Source organism: Rhincodon typus, chromosome 18 (assembly GCF_021869965.1).
Source record: "Rhincodon typus isolate 14 chromosome 18, sRhiTyp1.1, whole genome shotgun sequence".
Lineage (NCBI taxonomy): Eukaryota > Metazoa > Chordata > Chondrichthyes > Orectolobiformes > Rhincodontidae > Rhincodon > Rhincodon typus.
In genome coordinates this window covers 26,644,452-26,666,547 of record NC_063349.1, presented here as the reverse complement: position 1 = coordinate 26,666,547, position 22,096 = coordinate 26,644,452, and the positions used below count along the sequence as shown (strand labels likewise).

The 22,096-nt window shown below is 41.1% G+C and overlaps 1 protein-coding gene across 1 annotated transcript in view; it reads left to right on the top strand.

Annotated features, from left to right (window-relative positions):
* The window catches only part of kcnq1.2 (potassium voltage-gated channel, KQT-like subfamily, member 1.2), a 337,327-nt gene that overhangs the window by 106,670 nt on the left and 208,561 nt on the right, over window positions 1–22,096 (top strand). Inside the window, exon 11 of the mRNA XM_048607651.1 lies at window positions 10,186–10,348. Coding sequence (XP_048463608.1) covers window positions 10,186–10,348 — 163 coding nt within the window. The remainder of the gene's footprint in view (window positions 1–10,185; window positions 10,349–22,096) is intronic.

Below are 22,096 nucleotides of genomic sequence, written 5' to 3'. Positions count from 1 at the left end.
GAGACTTTTGGACTGTCTGCCTTGGAAGGCAGTGGTGATGGGGTCATTGCATATTTTTAAGACAGAGGTCCGTAGATTTTGGTAGGTAGGGGAATCGAGGATTATTGGGAAGTATTGGAATTTGAAACGCAAACAGATCAGCCATGTTCTTATTGAATAATGAAGCAGATCTCACCAGCTGAATTCTCCTCCTATTCTGAATGTTTGTATGTCCAGAAATCAAACCTCCCTCATAATAATGATGATGATACATCTTAATATAATTGTGGAATTCTCCACCTTAGAAGGCTGGGGAGATCAAGTCATTGAACATGTTTTAGAAGAAAATAGCTTCCTAGAGGCTAACATTGTTCAGGGATATGGGGGAGAGCAGGAACATGGCATTGAAATAAAAGGTCAGCTGTGATCAGCTTGAATGGTAGAATGGCTCATTGGGACAAATGCCCTTCTCCCGCTTCTATTTTCTGTCTTTCTGAAATGTTGGGTGAAAGTTTCAGAAACTTGGTGCCACTGATGTGATCTCTCATGCAACAGCTGACAGGTTCATAGCCTGTAATTTTCATTGCTTTCAAGTGACAAAATTATAAGCTGTGAATCTGTGATTCTCTCTGATTATCTGTTACAATGTTAGCACTTGACATACCCTTTTACAAAGTATAAGGGTGGCTGTATATATTATATATATGAAAAAGTTTGATATTATTCAAAGTAACAGCGTATCAAGACCAGCAGAATATTTGTAAAGTTGATACAGAGCCAGACGTTGAAAGACTAAAGAATAATATAATTTTAATTACAAAACATTTGTTCATTTTCACTTTCAGTATTTTGATTAATGATGAAATTTATTACCATATAGCTGTTTTTCATTTCTTTTATGTACTGCAACTCGTAAATACTGACTTACCATGTCTGACATTGTTCTAAGATTGTTGTTTTGATGTATTATGAGTTAAATGTGTTGGCCACAATTCAGACAACTGCCACTCAGGAGCGTAAAATCTGCATATTAGAATTCTTTTTAACTTAACATGATGTATTCCCAGTAGTTTATTAGTTTCAACACTTTTGTTTGGAGTCAATAGCATGGACTTCTGTTTCTCACTCCTAAGACTTCTCTTACCGAAGTTTGTTTATGAAGAGAAAATAAGTTAATTTGATCATTATTTTGTTTGTTTGTGGGATGCATTAATTGCCCTGCCTAATTTACCCTTGATCTGAGTGAAATGGCCCTAGCAACCAGAGTTTAAGAGTCAACCACATTGCTGTGAGTTTGGAGTCACATGTAGGATAGCAGGTTTCCTTCCCTAAAAGTCAGACCATTTTTTAAATGACAATCAGCAATGGTTACATGGTAGCCATTAGGCTAGATTTTAATTCCAGATTTACTGAATTCAAATTTCACCAGTTGCCAGTGAAACCATGACCCCAGAACTTTACCTTGGAGATCTGTATTATAAGTCCAGTGATATTACCGCTGTGCTACCGCATTCCCCCACTCCAAAAATCAGATTCTCACTATTGAGAAAAACTGATGTAAATAAGTTCTTCCTCCTTAGTCGGTGAGTTCAAATTCTTGCCATTAGATGGGGAGAACTTATGTAGATGTATTTGCGTCTGATTAACTAAACAACTCTCCAGTCTACTTTCTGCTTCTCAAATAACAACTACAATTTAAAAAAAAATCAAGCTTCAAAAACTGTAAAAACAAGCTGGTAACTGTCAAGTGGATCCTCTGCATCGTATTGGTGAGTTCATGGCTGAGCTGGCCATTTTCTCTGCACTTTAGGTGGAATCTCTACAGTTTTTCTCAGCATTTTCCACTATTATAAATGGGCACCGTGACTCCCTTCACACTCCATTCACACAACATCCTCAGAATATCAGGTCGCCTGTCATCAGACAGGCTCAGATAGCGCTTGTTCTCTCACTGATTGCTTTTCTGGGTTGGGGCATATCAGTGTGACAATTGAGAGCTTGTAACATTTTGGAACAAAACATGAGAAGAGTCTTAAAATAAATGATACTAATCTAAAGGTGACAGGAGCAGAGAGACCTGGATGTATATATGCAAAAGTCATTAAAGGTAGCAGGACAGGTAAAGAGAGAATTTAAAGTATTCAGTATTCTAGGCTTCATTAATAAGAACGTGGCGTACAAGTGTAGGAATGCTGTGCTGAATTTAGTTAGGACATTAGTTAGACTTCAGCTGGAGTATTGTAGACACTTACGCACTGGGGGCCACATTTTAAGAATGATGTGAACACGTTGGCGAAAGCACAAAAGATGTTTACGGGAATGTTTTCAGGAATAAAAAACTTAAATTAGACTTTTTTAGGAAGTTTTCATTTGTTGGATCTAGGCTTTGTAGGCTGGGTCAGCATTTATTTTCCATTCTGAATTACCTTTGAGAAGGCATGGTGAGCTACCTTTCAGTCACGTTGCTGTACATAGGTCTACACTGCTGTTAGGGAGTTCCAGGATTTTGATTCAGCAACACAAAAGGAATGGCAATAAATTTCCAAGTGAGGAAGGTGAGTATCTTGGTGTTGTGGTGTTTCCATGCATCTGCTGCTGCTGTTGATATTCTAGATGGTAATGGTCTTGGGTCTGGAAGATGCTGCCTAAGGAGCCTTGGGGAATTTCTGCAGCGCATTTTGTAGATGGCACACAATACTGCTACTGTGCATCGGTGGTGGAGGGAGTGAATGTTGTGGTTGTGGTGCTAATTAAGTGAGCTTCTTTGTCCTGGATGATGTGAAGCTTCTTGAGTGTTGTTAGATTGGCTCCCATCCAGGCAGTTGGACAATATTCAGTCACACTTGTGACTTGTATCACCTAGATGGTGGATGGGCTTTGGTGAGTCAGGAGGTGAGTGATTTGTTGCAGGTTTCCAAGACTTTGGCTTGCTTTTGTAGCCATCGTATGTATATGATTGCTCCAGTTTAGTTTCTGGTCAATGGTAACCTGGATTCAGTGATGGAGTACCTTGGAATGTCAAGAGGTGATGGTTAGATTATTCATCTGATTGGAGATGAGCATTGCCTGTCTCTTGCATGGGCCAAGCTTTGATATATCCAGGAATTGCTGCAATTGGAGAAGGACTGTTTCAGTATATGAGTAATTCCAGATGTTGTTGAACATTGTGAAGATGTCAGTGAACATGCCCACTTCCAACCTTATGATGGATAGAAGGTCTTTGTTGAAGCAGTTGAAGATGGCTGGACCTAGGTGTCCTGGAGTTCAAATGACTGACATCCCACAACCACAACCATCTTCTTTTGGGCCACGCAGAAGATGCTAAAACCATTAGATATAGAAGCAGAATTAGGCCATTTGGCCCATTTAAATCTGCTGCACCATTCCATCATGTCTGACAGTTTCTCAATCCCATTCTTCTGCCTTCTCCCCATAACCTTTGAGTTATGGACAGAGATGGAGAAGTTCTTGATTAGGAGGGGGATCAATGAGTTCTACAGATTCACCAACCTCTGACTAAAGAAATTCATCCTCACCTCAGTTCTGAAGGGTTGTCCCTTCACTTTGAGGCTGTGCCCTTGGGTCCTGGTCTCTCCTACTTGTGAAAACATCTTCTCCATGTCCACTGCATCCAGGCTCCTCAGTATACTGTAAATTTCAATGAGATCCCCTCTGGTACATCTCAACTCCATCAAGTAAAGATCCGAAATCCTCAATCACACCTCATATGACAAATCCATCATCCCTGGGATCATTGTTGTAAACCTGCTCTGGACCACTACAAGGCTAGCACATCCTTCCTTCGATAAGGAGCCCAAAACTGCTCCTTATATTCTAATTGCGGTCTGACTAGAGTCTTACACAGCTTCGGCTGTGCATCTCTGCCCTTGTATTCTAGCCCTCTTGAAATGGATGTTAATATTGCATTTTCCTTCCTAACTACCAGCTGTTAAATTTAAATTCCTCTGCCCATAAAGCAACCCTGAGCACTAAAGCCGTGAACAAAAATGAATTAATTCCCCCCTAGCCTGACCTCCAAACAGTCTGCCCTCACTTTCCTTCCTCCTTCAGCAATCTGCGGTTACCTTTACTAAATTACAATACCATTGCATCTGATTCCAGCTTCTCCCTCTCAGAATTCATCCTGCAGTTTATCATGTTGTGATCACTGGTCCCCTAGGATTCCTTCACTTTAGGCTCCCTCATTAAGTCTGTCTCATTACATATCACCAAATCCAGAATTGCCTGTTCCCTAGTGGACTGTACCGTGAACTCTCCAAAGAGACCATGGACATTCCACAGATTTCTTTTTCTTGGGATTTTCTCAGTCCGTCTGCATATTGAAGTCCCCCATGATTATTGTAATAGTTCCTTTCTTAGATGCCTTGTCTATCTCCTGATTCATTTTCTGACCCATATCCTGACTGCTGCAAGGAGGCTTGCACATAACTCCTATCAGTGTCATTTTCCCTTTGTGGTTCCTCAACTCTATCCAAACAAGTTCTACACCTTCCAACCCTTTAATCACTTCTTGCTGTTGATTTAAATGACTCCAACCAGAGGTGAATTTTCGCTTGATTCCCCATTAACTCTAGTTTTGCTAGGGCTACTAGTTTCTATGTTCAATCCAATGCAGCATTGATTTCAAGGCTAGTCACATACTCCTCATAATTAGAACTCGATCCTTTTGTCCATGTGTGAGCCAAGATTGTATTAAGATAAGGAGCTGCGTGGCCACGGCACAACCCAAATGAGTGTCAGTTGTTATTGCTAAACAAATGTTACTTCATAGCACTGTTAATGACTGTCTCCAGCATTTGCTGATGTTCAAGAATAGACAGGGGCTGTAATTGGAGGGGTTCAGTTTAGAGTCAGAGTCATACAGCATGGAAACAGATCTTTCAGTCCAACTCGTCCACACTGACCAGGTATCCCAATCTGATCTAGTCCCATTTGCCAGCATTTAGCCCTCTAAACCCTTCCAATTCATCAACCATCCAGATACCTTTTAAATGTTGTTATAGTCCCTGCCTCCACCACTAAGTCTGGCAGCTTGTTCCACACATACACCACCCTCTGCGTGAAATGTTACCACACAGGACCTTTTTTATATTTTTCCCCTTTTGCCTTAGACCTATGCCCTCTAGGTTTGGACTTCCCCACCTGAGGGAAAAGAACTTCATTCACCCTCTCCATGCCCCTCATGATTTTATAAACCTGTATAATGTCAACTCTCAGCCTGTGACGCTCCGGGGAATAAAGCCCTAGCCTATTCAGCCTCTCCCTATAACTCAAACCCTCCAGTCCTGGCAACAACCTCGTATATCTTTTTTGCACTCTCTCAAGTTTAACAACACCCTTCCTACAGAAGGGCGACCAGAATTGTACGTGGTATTTTAAAAGTGGTCTCACAAGTATCCTGTACAGCTGCAACATGACATCCCAACTCCTTTACTCAATGAGGGCATGTGTGCCTTCTTCACCACCCTGTCTACCTGCAACTCCACTTTTGAGGAATTACGCACCTGCACCCCTAGGTTTCTTTGTTCGGCAACACTCCCTAGGTTCCTACCATTAACTGTATACATCCTGCCGTGGTTTGCCTTATCAAAATGCAACACCTCGCGTGTATCTAAGTTAGACTCCATCTGCCACTCCTCAGCCCATTAGCTCATTTGATCGAGGACCCATTGTACTCTGAGATAATCTTCTTCATTGTCCATGGCACCACCTATTTTGGTGACATCTGCAACCTTGGTAACTGTGCCTCCTATATTCACATCCAAATCATTTTAGATGTATATAAATGATGAAAAGCAGCAGACCCAACAACTACTTTTTGTCCATCCACATTTTTGTGCCATCCAATTTGCCATGTTGTTGGGTAGGTGCCGGTGTGGAACAGCTTGGATGTGGCAAGTTCTAGAGCACAAGTTTTCAGTACCATCGCTGGGATAGAGTTACAGCCTGTAGTCTTTGCAATATCCAAGTAGCTTCAGCTATTTTTAAAAATTCATTTGTGGGATGTGGTGTAGCTGGCTGGCTGGCATTTATTGCCTGTCCCTAGTTGCCCTTGAGAAGTTGGTGGTGAGCTGCCGCTTTAAACTGCTGCAGTCCATGTAGTGTGGGTTGACCCATAATGCTATTAGTGAGGGAATTCCAGGAATATGACTCAGTAAGACTGAAGTATAATGATATATTTCCAAGTCAGGATGGTGAGTGACTTGGAGGGGAGCATGCAGGTAATGGTATTCCCTTGTGTCTGCTGCCCTTGTCCTTCTTGATGGAAGTGATTGAGGATTTGGAAGGTGCTGTCTGAGGATTGTTGGTGAATTTCTGTAGCACATCTTGTAGATAGTACACGCTGCTGCTGAGCATTGGTGATGGAGGGAGTGGGTGCTTATGTATGTGGTACCAATCAAGCTGGCTGCTTTGTCCTGGATGGTGTCAAACTTCTTGAGTGTTGTTGGAGCTGCACCCATGCAGCCACGTGGAGAGTATTCCATCACACTCCTGACTTGTGCCTTGTAGATGGTGGACAGGAGTGGGGAGTCATTTGGGGAGTCAGAAGGTGCATTACTCATGCAGCATTCCTATCCTCTGATCTGCTGTTGTAGCCACCATGTTCATGGGGGAGGCAATGGCCTAGTGGTATTTTCATTGGACTGTTAATCCAGAGACCCAGATAACGTTCTGGGGACCCAGGTTTGAATCCCGCTGCGGCAGATGGTGGAATTTGAATTCAATAAAAAAAATCTGGAATTAAGAATCTAATGATGACCATGAATCCATTGTCAGTTGTCAGAAAAACCCATCTGGTTCACTAATGCCCTTTAGGGAAGGAAACTGCCATCTTTATCTGGTCTGCCTACATGTGACTCCAGACCCACAGCAATGATGTTGACTCTGAACTGCCCTCTGGGCAATTAGAGATGGGCAATGAATGCTGCCTAGCCAGCGATGCCCTCATCCTATGAATGAATAAAGAATGAAGAAAATGTAGTGAGTCCAGTCGAATTTGTAGTCAATAGTAACTCAAAAGATGTTGTTAGTGGATTCAGTGATAGTAACACCAGTGAATGTCAAGGTGCAGTGGTTAGATTGTCTCTTAGTGGAGATGGTCATTGCCTGGCATTTATGTAATGTTAATGTTACTTTACACTTGTCAGACAATCCTTGATACTGTCCACATCTTGTTGCATTTTATTTTATGATATAACGAAGAGATCATTGAATTGGCTGAAGACTGGCACCTGTGATCCTGGGGTCCTCTCCAGGAGACCAAGGTAGAACATCTATTTGGCACTTCTGGCTGAAGATTGTTGCAAATGTTTCAGCCTCATCTTTTGTACTGATGTGCTTGATTCCTCCGTCATTGAGGACGGTGATATTTCTGGAGCTCCACCTCTAGTATGTTGTTTAATTGTCCTCCATTATCAGGACTTGACTTTTGCTCAGTCTATCATTTGCTGCTTATGCTGTTTTCGCATGCAAGCTGTCCTATATTGTACTTTCACCAGGTTGATATTAATGTTGATGAATTCCTGATGATACTCCTGGCATGCCCTCCTGTATGCTATATTGAGCCAGGATTGATCCCCTGGCTTGGTGGTAAAGGTAGAGTAGGAATATACTGGGCCAAGAGATTGCAGATTGTGTTGAAGTACAATCCTGCTGCAGATGGTCTACAGTGTGTCATGGATGCCCAGTCTTGAGTTGTTACATCTGTTTGAAATCTATCCCATTAGCACAGTATGGGAGTTATATTAATAGAGAAGATGGGAGTTTGTCTTTTGACTTATCTTTGATAAGGACTGTGTGGGAGTCACTCTTACTGATACTGTCATGGACAGATGCACCTGTGGCAAACAGATTGATGAGGATGAGGCCAAGTATATATTTTCCCTCTTTCCTTCCTTCACCATCTGCTGCAGACTTGGTCTAGCAGCGATATCCTTTAAGACTCAACCAGCTTAATCAGTAGTTAGTGCTACTGAGCCACTCTTAATGATCGATGTTCAATGCCCCACCCAGGGTATGTTATGCATCCTTGCTACCCTATGCACTTCCTCCAAATAGAGTCATAGAGTCATACAGCACAGAAACAGACTCTTTGGTCCAACTCATGCATGCCAACCAAGTTTCCCAAACTAAACTGATGCCATTTGCCTGCATTTAGCCCATATCGCTACAAACCTTTCCTATTCATGTACTCATCCAATGTCTTTTAAATGTTGTAACTATATCTGCATCCAATAATTCCTCTGGCAGTTCATTCACACCCAAACCACCTGTGAAAAAGCTCCCCTCAGGTCCTTTTTAAATCTTTCTCATCTCACTACAAAATATGTCCCCTAGTTTTGAATTCCCCCACCCTTTGGAAAAGACCTCTGCTACTTACATTATCTTTGCCCCTTATGATTTTAAAAACCTCTATAAGGTCACCCATCAACCTCCTATGCTCCAGTTAAAAATTTCCCAGCCTATTCAGCCTCTCCCTTTAACTCAAACCCTCCAGTTGCAGCAACATTATTGTTAATCTTTTCTGCACACTGTCCAATTTAATAATATCCTTTCTATAGCAGGGCACCTAGAACTGTGTAGACGGTCTGAAATATCAACAGAGAATAAGGGAAAAGTGGGAGGCTCTTACATGTTACATGGTATGTGGTAGTCTACAGGAGGTTTCCTTGCCCATGTTTTACCTTATTCCATGAGACATCATGAAATCCAGAGTCAACATTGGAGACTCCCAGGGCAGTTCACTCCCAACTGTATACAATATTCATCATGAAAGCTGTCTCACTATCACGTCCCATTTTGCATTTTCTTTTATATATCTTCACCTATAGTTCACTTCTGCGTGTCTGAGTTTGGTGGTGTTGTCTGGCAGGTTTTCAGTAAATTGTGATTCCTTAAAGGATGACTATGTCAGGCTGTTGCTTTTCAGGGACTGAGGACATTTCAGGGTTGATGGGACTGAGCTTGCTGTTGTTGTTTCCAGTGCATAGGTAGGTACAGATGATCTGGTCGGTTTCAGTTTTGTTTGAAACTTTTTAGTGTCTAGATACAATTGAGTGTCTTGGTAGAATTAAGAGTCAACCACTTTGCTGTGGCTCTGGAATCTCACATAGCCATACTAGGTAAGGACAGCAGATTTACTTTCCTAAAGGACATTAGTGAATCAAATGGGTTTTTATGATAGTAGACAATGGTTTCATGGTCATCATTAGACTTTTAATTCAAGGATTTGTTTTTTGCCTCAAATTCCACTGTCTGCCATGGTGGGATTCAAATTCAGACCCTGCAGAGCATTACCTGGGTCTCTGGATTAGTAAACCAGTGACATTACCACTGCACCAGTGCCTCCCCATAAGGATATATTGGACAAGTTAGAACTGTTTTCCTTGGAGAGGGGTAAGCTAAGATGAAAACTGATAGTTTTCAAAATCATTTAAGGGCCTGGGCAGAGTGGCTAGTGAGAAATTGGTCCTGCTTATATGAGAATTGAAAATCAGGCACACAGATTTAGTGTTTTGCAAAAGAAGCAAATATGAATTTGGAAATAACTTTTTCACACATTGATTAGTTACTGTCTAGAATGCACTGACTGGAGGTATGGGACAGATTCAAATGAGGCATTCAAGAGGACATTGAATAGTTGATTTAAACAGAAGCTGTGCAGGGTTATGGGAAAAAGCCACACGATTGTCACTAAGCCAAAATGCTCAGAGCTAATGGAGACCTGATCAGCTGAATGGTGTTCTTTTACACAGTAACAATTCTGCAATTCTGTAAAGACAGGGCAATATTCTAGATAGACTGAAAAACCAGAGGGAAGCTTTTTGCAACATGATGTCTGATCTAGGTGGAAACTCCTTTAGTTCTAATTATTTACATTAGACAGTTTGAAATGGAGTATGCTAGGTTCACATTAAAGCCATGTTTGATCATGTTCACGATCGGAAAAAAATTATGTGAAACTCTTCCAAAATTAAAAACTTCAACGTGTCCGCACCGTGCTTTCTCTAAAATGCACTGGATCAGCATTTAGTGCTGACAATAAAATACTAACACTTTTCTAGTTATACAAATGTTCCCTGTAGTAAATATTTTTCAAATTGCAACACTCATGATGGTAGCACGTGTTCCTTTAAGTAGAATTATATTCATTGTTTTCCTTTCTTACTTCTCTTTGAACTATAGGTGAAGAAATATAAAAGAAAATGCAAAATGGGACGTGATAATGAGACAGCTTTCATGATGAATATTGGAGAAAATGCATTATCGGTACCACAGATAACTTATGACCATATTGATGAAAAGGATAACAAGAAAGAAGTCAATTATTTTATTGATGAGCCCACAGGTATTTGTTTTGTATCTTATATGAGATTTTGGATGTTAAAATGGCACCATACTAATTCATCTTGTCTAACCTATACTAGTGATGCCAATGATATGTTGTCACACCATGAACTGGATTTAATGTCAAGTTCACATATAGAAGATAAGCACTTTATTTGACAACACATTGCAGTTATGTCAGTGGAGTGTTTGTCATGTGTTATAGGTTATGCTGGCCTTCAGGTTCATACTCATTTGCATGACATGAATACTATTTAACATGAAGCAGTTTTCAATAATGTCCTACCTTCAAGATATAGTTGGTGTTGCACGAGAATCAAAAGATTGTTCAAAGGTGTAACTGCTGCATCTGCCCCAGGTTTGTACAATTGTGTATATGATCAATTGTTGCACTCTATGGCACAAGGGAGTGGAGCAGGAGCAAGATCTCCAGCATAGAGGATTGGTGCTGGCAAGGGAGTGTCAGCTGTAAGATGGGATACGGGCTATGGAGGATTGGAAGAAATATCTAGGGGAGGACAGATAGCAGAGTCAGGGTAATTGAAGATTGGCAGAAGGATCCAGGGGAGACAAAGGGTGAGGCTGGGGGCATGGAAGAGTACACTGGGAAGGGCCTAGTGTCCTCTTTGTTATAAGGTAATTAGGGATCTAAAGGTCAATGTTAATGCTGTTGGAAAGTGTGTCCATCTCGGGGTGTTGGCTGGCATTGTCCTTAGAGGGCTTTGAGTTCAACTACAGTATTTAAATTACCGTTGGTGAGATTGCTGTTGAGCAATGTCCTATAAGATTCACAAAAGGGTGGGCCAGCTGAGCCCACTAATTTAGTCATATCCCAAAGAGGTGGTGAGTGCAACATTGGACACTAATGTGAGCCTTCAGTAAAGTGTGAATGGAAAAATACCGCACTGTTGCTTCCACAATAAAGAAAAGCATGCTTTGTAAAGATAAAACAAAACAAAACATTATAAGTAGTTCTCTGATTGAACTAAACTCAGCAAACAATGATGATGCACACATGAATAAAGTGAAATCAATCTGATGTTACATATTTAAAGTGGAATTTAAAATGCCACTGTGCTTCCAAGTCTTATGTTAATGATAATATAATTGGGCAGGAAAGTTGTTGCTGTGATGTGGAGTCTCTCTATTTGACAAGGAGAGTCTTTAATAGGCCACCTTTGGATGCAGCTTTGCGAACTGACAAGTTTCACTAATGAAAAGCTTATCCAACTTTGAAATCAGATGGTTTACCTCCATGCTGTTTGTCTGTAGAATTTGAATTATAACCATGTGAATTAGGTAAATATCCTTTTTGAATGGAAATCTGCAGTCCTTACCTGGTCTGACCTACATGTGGCTCCAGAACCACAGTGATGTGGTTGATTCCTAACTGCACTCTCGGCAACTTTGGATGGGGAATAAATGCTGGCCTAGCTACTGATACCCGCATCTATTGAATGAATGAATAAATAGTAAAATCAATCTGTTATGTGGCTATTTTGCACTGGAATAGCAGAGCTAAAAGACTACCCAATTCAGGTCTTCAGCTCTACAGTTGGACTTCTTCACTTAAAACTCTTTGCTGTATCTGTGAGCACAAAAAAAAGTTTCCACTTCATTATGGAGTCAAATTGAAACTATAATGTAAAATATCTTGCAAGGATTTCAACTAGGATTAGGTACCTGACACATTTGGCTACATTTCAGCTTCATACCGGACTGTGCTACTGTTCAGGATGGGTATGTTTCAGGAATCTCCTCCTCATTTGTTGTTCAATTTGTCCACACATTCCCAACTAGATGTGATAAAGTTACAGAGTGTGACTGTGATCTATTGGTTGAGTAATTGCTGAGCTCCTTATCTGTGCTTTCGGTATTTAGCAGGCAGTGCTGCATTATAAATTCATTAGGTTATAATGATTCAGATAAAATAGTTTCCTGAAGAACAAAGAAAATATAATAAATGATCAACTTGAATGTAGCATTAAGAACAAAATAACAAAAGGAGTTGCTGTATTTAAAGACTTCTCTCAACCTATATTAATTTGGACCTTTGTCAAGGAATAGATCTCTAGGGTACAATCAATCATAATTCAGTAATTTTGAACAAATACATGCATTATCAAAATCAGAGCAATTAGCTATTTGATTCCTAATGTTCTTAACTGAACTTGTAATTAATGGCGCAAAACTGTAGACTTTTTAAAAAAAAGTCTTCAGCAAATTGAACCAGATTGTATATGTAAGTAGCAAACTATTGCCAAATGATTCATGGGAGCAGATGGAACTCATTATTTGCCACAAGTGATTACAGGTCATGTGTACAACTCATTACTATTGAACTTGCCAAAGTCTAATGCCCATAGAAAGACACCATGATGAATAGCTATTGGAAAGTTTTTTTTCAATCATTAGTTATTGCCTTTCTTTGTTGCCAAGGCTGTGTTGAGCATCTCATCAATGCTGCTTGGTTAAAAAGCATATAATGTATTAACAATAGGCAGTAGTCTAGCCTGTTACTCTTGATGCTGTAAGGTAATTTCAATATTTTTCACTCTATAGATTTGCTAAAGATGAGGGGTGAAATCTTTGCTCTTTAAAAATAATCGCAAGCCAGGTCCATTTTTAAATGCTAACCCTACACTTGCCAGCAGTGCGCCTGTCGATGTGATCATGTGGGAGGCAACATCCTAATTAGCTGCGGCTGCATCCAATACCAACCAAGGACAGCGGGTGGGTTTGAGAGGCTTTAGATGGAAGAATGGCAGAGGTGGGCTCTGCCACTGCAGGATGGGGACTTCAAGGGTGCCTCTATCATGGTGTGCTTGCTGAAGAGGAGAACACCATCCACAAGAATTGCGTGTGACCACAGCTGTGTCCTTTTGATCCATAAGGCTCCAGTAGGGTTTGGTGGGGGAGGTGGCTGGGGGAAGAAAGCTAAAGAAACATCATAGACCCTTTGGTCTAATGCCTGCAAGTTACCTCCTCAGTAAGGAGCCTCGACCTCCATAATTGGCTCATAATAAGGCAGATGGGCTCTCCAGCTGTGCTGATAAGTTCACTGTTGTTATCTCCATGTTTTTGGCAAGATCAGCAGCAGGCAGGATCACAGTGGGACATGAACCTAGTCCTTCCTTCAAGTCTTGCTTTAGGACCAGGAATATTCTGCCCAATTTTTCACTTTATGGTTCTCAGAGTGAACAACATAGGTTCTAATCTAGGACTTAGATCATTTCAAAAAGATTTGCGAATTTTAACGTGTGAAATGAATACATTTAACAGCATGCTGCACAGTTTTGGTACTAAAGTGCTATTGATGACAAACCTATGAATCCAAGTTAGTTCTGAAACGTTCCAAAATGTTTGTTTTTTTTTAAGTGAAGGATTGGGGCACCAGTAAAAGCTTGTGTGAAATAATTTCCCTTTTGTGGTTTACTGAAGAAAGTTGTGCATTTCTACTTCCTGCTATAAGTTATGATTACAATTTGAATATATGCAGTCATTTGCATATAATTAACTGGAAATTTGACTAATTTTTTTTATCTCTATCACTATTCTGAAATAAGGTTTTTCACTAATTAAGGTATTTCATCCACCAACGCCAAAGGCTGCAAAACCTAATGTGACATGACTGCTCCCAAGTCAGGAAGAAAAGACTGGATTTCCTTTTGAATTCTCTGGCAGTTTTGGGCAGCAAATATGGTCATGCATAGCACATCAAAACTACTAGTCTTAAAATGCACCAAAACATTGTCTATTCCCTTTAAGTCTCACATTGCTGTGATTAAATGGAGTTATGTGGACGTTGATGACATCTTCATTCCATTTTCACTGGCTGCCTCCCGACTGCCGCTATTTAAATTACAATTATAACTATATTAAATGCATATATAAAAGCATTTTAAAATAATGTAAGAAGGCAGCTGCAACCAATCCTGATAATATCATAAACTTAAACCAGCTAAAGTTTAAAACCATTTTAGAAATTTTATTTGTGACAACTTCCTTCTCTCTTTTTCAGGTTTAGTCACTCTAATTTAAACCATACCCAAAAATCACCACTCACTAAAAACCACTTGATTTCAATATTATTGTTTTCCTTTTTATGTCTGTTAGACATTCACTTAAGTACATTATCTCTGGTGATGTCATTTGTGAATTAGACCTCACTGTGGCGCTGTTTGCCTAATCAGCCAAAATGATTTTCGTCACAGGCCTGTAAAAATGTTGCTGTCAAACTGCATCAAGACATTGCCCTGCATTTTAAATTAGGCTTTGAGTTTGGGAATCAAAACAGCACAGTCTTTACCACATTTCAAAACAACTAACTTTGTTTTTCCAGTCAGGTTTTTCCTGATACTGAATCTATCCTCGAGTTTTTCTGTTTGTAGAATGTGCATTCTGTCATAACTTAGACATTCGTAAGGATACTCTAAGGGTAGTGCAAATATGTATTTGTTGATTCTTTATTAGTTTCATGTGGTTGTCCTCAGGACGACACTGTTTATCCTGCGCGACATGGGGGTCATCCTTTTCCAAGCAGTTTTTCCATTATGAATGTTAATTTTCTCAATGTACAGTAAAACCTAGAATAGCACCGCCAGTGTTGTACAATAGTAAACCAGTACAAAGCTTGACATGTTCATATAAGAAACTGTTTAAAAAAAAAAGTGTAAAAACTGTTTTAAAAATGCTGTAAAACAGCTAATTACAACTGCTGTGCTATTTCAGAATGCTTTCTAAAGTGTGCCATTTTTATTTCCTGATACAATATCTTAATTCTTATTTTTATACTGACCATAGCTTGATTTTTTTTCTTTTTAGTTGTCCAATAAAGAGAACTAATTATAGATGAACAGATGAGTAATCTACTTTCTTTTAGCAACACAAGGCCATGATTTAATAATTCAGCCTCTGAATTCACCATTTATTTCAATCATTGATAAATGGAGCCAAGCTACAATAATCTATCTTGGGTTCATATCTCTTGAGATCTAGCATTAATTGATCTAGCACCACAGCCTTTCAGGGGAAAGTTCCAAAATACTACTATCCTCGAAGTGGCAAAGGGGAGGAGATGGATTTCGCCCTCCTCCTCAGCAGAAACCAATGTGACAAATGGAATGGAGGTTCAGCCGGCAGGGGTAGGGCACAGTCTGCTCAGGGTTAGAAAGGTGGGTATTGCAGCATTATCTGTCCTCTCTCATTGTTTGGGGCAATGACTGGCAAACGAGAACCACAGGTGTCCAGGGAGTGGTCCTTGTTGCAGAATGCTCCTGTCTGGGCATCTGGTGGTATTGAGTGGCAGAAGGAATACTGCCAATCATAGTGGGAACTTGTATGTGGAACAGTGGGAGTTGTATGATCAAGGGCAGGAATTGTTTCACCTTGTAGGTGGATCGTAGTCTTCCAAGGTGATGATCTAAGTGACCTTGAGGATGAGAGGATAGAGTTTCAGGAGGGACTTTGAGACCTGAATTATTTTAGGCTCAGAAGGTTAAAGAGGGAAATCAGTGCCAGTTTAACAAATACTTTAAATCCAGCCTTGCAGTGCCTCACTTACCTGCACTAAAGCACAGTCCAGCATAGTGGAAGTAGTGAGGTATGGCTGGACCATAGGAGCAGTTTTAGAAAGAGGAAACATGGATGAGGTACTCCACTTAAAGTGCCTTCACTTTTCTGTTACTGTCAATCAGTATTGGTGGACCGTATCATCTCCAGCACTATAAGATGCAGGCAGAGAGTATCTCAACAATCAGAGCAGGGATCTGAGTAGTGTGCCTCACCCTACTGAAGGCACAGGGGTTACACCATGTAACAGTCGTAGGAAAAGGAACATTAATGGTTTGCAGTTGCACGAGCATGTACACATACATATCTTAAATATTGCATCTTTGGGTTTATGTTCTTTCCCTGAAGTGCATAATATTTTTTCTGGGCTTGCTTGCATATGACCTTTTAATTTATTTAATGATGAAAAGGAAGGCAAAAATTGATTGGACCAACAGGAGGGTGTGAAAAAAGTAGTTAGTTATTTGCTTTATGTTTGTGCCATTGACAGTTGGATGAGGGAATGGGGATTGAACTAGTGGTTGTTAGTTGGATCCTCTGGTGGAAGCAAGTGAACATTAGAGTAATCAGGTCATCCTTGACATCCTGATGGCAATATATATTACAAGTGTTGCACAGTCTTGAATCCTATCCTCCTCCTCTGATTCTTCTAAAGGCAATCAGTACCTCTGCAGGCCCAAACCTGCTGCTGTCCTATCTTGTGTAGTGCATCACACCACAACCATCAACCATTGTAGCTCCTGATTTGTCCAGGCAGCTAGAGCACACCATAATCCCAATGGCTTTTTAATCTTGCACACAACTGCATGAAGACCTTTTTGTAGTTTTTCACCAGCTACATTAAGGAAATGGAAAACTTTTCACATACTTCTGGATGATCTGAGTTCCCTGATTGCCACGTGAAGTCAATGGCATCCTGAACCTGTGAAAAATCAGCTCAAGACCTGACTATCCATTTGTTCTGACTAGAACTCGTTTAGAAAAACTTGACACAATTAACAGCCATTTGTTACTTTTTCATTCGTCTTCTATTTATGGGGTTTTGACTGGGGCATACTACAGACATCTCCATCTGGAGGGTACAGAGACAAAAGGATTAAGAGCAATAGAGACATTGATGGCCACAGATAAGCCATGGTCACTTGTTCTAGTGGAAGCATTCATCTTCCATCAGGTTGCAGATGTTTGCTAGCTCCTGATCTGACACCTGAGCCTCCTGAGGTATTTCTGACAAGGAAACTGAAGACCATGTCTACTCAAGAATTTCAAATGTATGCCATCAGTCCTCATGTGATTCACCAGGCCGATTCTTGATGCTCAGATCTGACACGTAGGGCGGTATGTCCCATGAACTATTGTGTTCTGAAGTGCAGGATTTGCTTCCTGTTCTTTTCATCTCTTTTTCTTTGCCTCATCATTAAGGGTTGGAATCAAAGTGTGATGTGGCTTGGTAGACAAATTGTTGCCATTCTGAATGATTGGCTGGGAGGAGCTTGTCCCCGTTCGTGTTAATGTTGCCAGCATGAAAGGTGAGCATCAGAATGTCTTTGAAGCATTTTAATTTATCCGCGCCTCCCCCCCCACCCCCCACCCAACCCCCCCTCAAGGAAATTGGCCATTTAAGAACCCAAAGAACTGCAGGAACCATAAATCAGGAACAAAAACAGAAGTTGCTGGCAAAGCTCAGTGGGTCTGGCAGCATCTGTGAAGAAAAATCAGAGTTAACATTTCGGATCCTGAGGACGCGTCACTGGACCCGAAATGTTAACTCTGATTTTCCTTCACAGGTGCTGCCAGACCTGCTGAGCTTTTCCAGCAACTTCTGTGTTTGTTGCTTGGCCATTTAAGAGTTGGGAAAGAGGGAACTGGCCCGTGAGTTGGTTTTCCATTCTCGAGTCTTCCGCTCCAGTCTGTCAAAGTTGATATTGCGAGATATTTGTCTGACTATTTGTGGAGCTAGCTTCAAAAAGGGCATTATTTTTTGTTTGTTGGTCCTTTGTTAATTCCAGAGAGTGTGGTGGGGGATTTGCTGGTCGAATTTCTCTGGTGCTTTTAGGAGTCACTGAGATGCAGTCTAGACTTCGCTGCAGTACAGGAGTGTGGTGACAACAACTGCATTGTGCACTGGAACTGTTGTTGAGTTGTTGAGGTTTTATTGGATTTTCTTGTCAGTGATGGCCTTTTGAAGAGTTGGGTGCCAAGGTATAGGAGGTGCTCAACATATTCCAGACTTCTTGCCTTTAAACCCTATGTAATGTGATTAGGTTTGTCATTTTGGAGACCTCGCAAAATTGAAGGCAGTTGGAGGGAAATCTCTCCACTGATTAGCATTTTATTGAGCATTACACCAAGGAAGGTGGTTGTGTTTGCTGGTGACTTATCATCTTATCTCCAGGCTATTACTACAGGAGTCCCTCAGAGTACTGTCCGAGGCCCAACCATCTGTTGATGCTTCACCAGTGATCTCTTTTCCGTCATAAGGCCAGAAATTGCATTGTTTGCTGATTTGCTCAGCACTGTTTGCAATTCCTCAGATGCTGGAGCAGTCCATACCCACCAGCAACAAGAACTGAACTACCTTCAGCCTTAGACTGATAAGTAGCAAATAGCATTCATGTAATATAAGTACCAAGCAATTATCATTTCCAGTAAGAGAAAATCTAACAATTCCCCAAAACAATCAATAACATTACCATTGCAGAATCCCTCACGATCAACATCCTAGGAGTTACCATTTACCAGAAACTTAACTTACTAGTTATATAAGTAGGGTGGCTAAAACAACAGATTATATTGCAGGAATTCTGCAGTGAGAAACTCATCTCCTTACTCCCAAAGTACTCTCTTCATCTGCAAGACTCTAATCAGGAATGTGATAGAATTTTTTACTTGCCCGGATGAGTGTCGCTTCAAGAATGCTAAATGAGCTCAACACAATCCAGGACAAAGTAGCCTTCTTGACTGGCATCCTATCAACCATGTTAAATATTCATTCTATCCACCACTGGAACATGGTAGCAGTAATGTGTATCAATTGTAAGATGCACTGCAACAATTCACAAAGGTTTCTTCCACAGTACCTCCCAGACCTGTGACCTCTGTCGTCTAGGAGGAAAAGGGCAGCAGATGAATAGAAGCACCATCACCTGCAAGTTTCTGTCCAAGCTATATACAACAAACCCATTCCTTCAGTCAGTGGATCAAAATCATCGAACTCTGTTCCTTACATCAATAAGTATGTACATAGCAGATGGACTACAATGTTTCAAGAAAGTGGTTTGCAACCACCTTCTGAAGGGCATTTAAAGATGGACAACAAATGCTGACCCTGCCAATGATGTTCACACACCATGAAAATAATGTGTACAATCAGAATTTACCAACCAGTTTTGACCCCCAATATCCACTTTGTTTATGAAAACAACTTAAATAAAATTAAAGATAACAAGGTGTAGAGCTGGATGAACACAGCAGGCCAAGCAGCATCAGAGAAGCAGGAAAGCTGACGTTTCGGGTCTGGACCCTTCTCCTGGACCCTTCTCTTCATCTGCAAGACTCTAATCAGGAATGTGATAGAATTTTTTACTTGCCTGGATGACTGTGGCTTCAAGAATGCTAAATGAGCTCAACACAATCCAGGACAAAGCAGCCCTCTTGACTGGCATATTATCAACCATGTTAAATGAAGAGAAGGGTTCAGAGGAAGGGTCCAGACCCGAAACGTCAGCTTTCCTGCTCCTCTGATGCTGCTTGGCCTGCTGTGTTCATCCAGCTCTACACCTTGTTATCTCAGATTCTCCAGCATCGGCAGTTCCCACTATCCTTAAATAAAATTAGCTTCTGAAACAGACTGAAGGTTTAGACTCCCTGCCCATTTTGTATCTCACATGATTTGTGACTTGCACAGAAGGTTTGAGAGCTAACTATACAGATCAGTAGCTATATGGAAGACACACAAAATTATTTTCTTCCCCAGAGCCAGTGTATTCTCGTTTTAAATGAGCACTAGCAAGACAGGTCTTGCTTATCTTGATTGGATCCTTTAAGAGGTGTCCCTGTTTTGCAATAATATCTTTGCATGCTACGGAGATTGCTTTTGGGACTCCTCTCACTGAATTTTGTAAAGCAAATGAAGAGTACAAACATTGCAAAGACTTTGGAATGTAGATCTATATGGTGTAATCTTCTGGTAGCAATGAGGTTGTCAACAAGGGGACAGGAAGTGAGTGACACTTCCATCCTGGGCATTTGATCCCGCACTGGCTAGCAATTAGCTATACATCAGAGGTAGTAAGAACTGCAGACGCTTGAGTCAGAGTTAACATAGTGCGGAGCTGGAGGAACACAGCAAGCCAGGCAGCATCAGAGGAGCAGGAGAGTCGACGTTTCCTGACCCGAAACGTCAACTCTGCTGCTCCTCTGATGCTGCCTAACCTACTGTGTTCCTCCAGCTCCACACTGTTGATACTGAATTAGCTATACATGCTTGAGCTGTGTGGTAAATCTTGTGGTAGGGGCAGGCAGGTGGTCAAGGCACCAGCAATTCCCTCACCAGGTCAAAGATCTTGGTAACACATTTAAATGGCACCCAGATGGGCATTCCCTGCAAGCTAACAGCGTCAGTGATTGTGAGTGGCAGCTTTGACACAACAGCTGCATTTGGAACCTTTTTGGTACTTCACCACCACAAAAAACTAACGCCTGCTCCCAGAGTGAAATCTCGGAGCAGACAATGACTGGCTCCAGGTTTTAGTGATAATTTACGGTGGACTTGCCTCCAGCACCTGCGAAAGGCAGGACGTCCTGCTTCCTTAGGATGGCAGCAGTGGACCTTCTCGTTCTATGAAAGCAGCCTTGATGGAGATCACAGAAGGAATGGTCTACTATACTCCACAAGGGTAAATGAAACTGCATTGTCACTGTAAGTGTGCACATAAGGGAATCAACCAGTGTAAGGGCGGAGGGATGTCGTACAGGAGTTTAAGTGCAGCCTTAGATGGATCATATGGTCTGAGTATGTTTTTCTGCAAAGGTTGCACCAGTTGCAAGACAAACTGGGGAAGTACAGGAGCTATTATAGCCACGTATTCTCATTAAGTCATCATGCACCCATTGAAATGAAGCTCGATCATTCTGTCTGTCTACAAGGGAAAGCCACTCACAATTATTGGAAACACTCAAAGATTCGTGACAAAGTTGCAGACATTCAAACCCTGACTCCTTTTGCGGAGAAAGCTGCAGAACTTTCCAAGGATGACCAGGATCAAGTCTGCACAGATGGTAAGATTAGAGTTTCTCAACATTCCTGTGAGGATGTTTCTAGTCTGGTGTTGCCAAAGGGGCATACGGGAATAATATCCCTATCATTCTGAAGAAAAGGGATTGTGTAAACCATCAACTAATTCTCTGTGTTCTCCACTGCAGGTCACTCCAGGAATAAATTATTATTTGAATTGACTACTGACTTGTGCATGGGGCTGAATTCTTCCAGCTCAAGATTTTTATGGATAGTTGGACCATATGAACTTGATCCTGGTACAACTACAGGCCAATTAGGACAATGCACCTGGGATTGTTGTGTAATTAGGGACAGTTGAAAGGCTGAAGAGAATGGAGGGCATTTTAGTGCAGGTGAGGATGTTCAAAGATGTTATTACAGACCACTGGAGAGGGGCTTTTGTGGCACAATGGTCCTCCATGGAACGGGAGGCCTGGGTTCAAGTCCCACTTGCTCCAGAGTTGTGTAATAACATCTCTGAACTGATTAGAAAATATCAACACCTCTGGAGGAAATGGGACTTGAACCTAGAGCTCCTGGCTCACTGGTAGCGACACTACTACTGTGCCCCAAGAGCATTTTCAATGCAGTTGATTGTGAGGACGCCAATAGCATTCAATGCTTCTGCACTTACAATGCTGATGTGGGGACTAAGTTGAGAGCGACTAGGGTGAAATTGAGTTGTGAAGTAACAGGAGGAAATGGCAGTTACTTCTTCATCATTGACTCTATCTGTCACATCAATCTTCAGGTGAAAATATGCTTTTGCAGACCTCAGTCACTGGACAACCTCAGGATTGCTAATTTGTCCCTTTTCCACGCAATTTCATTATGATTTTTACGGTGCCATTCTCCCACTGTACACTCATTTCATAAGAATATAAGAAGTAGGAGCAGATC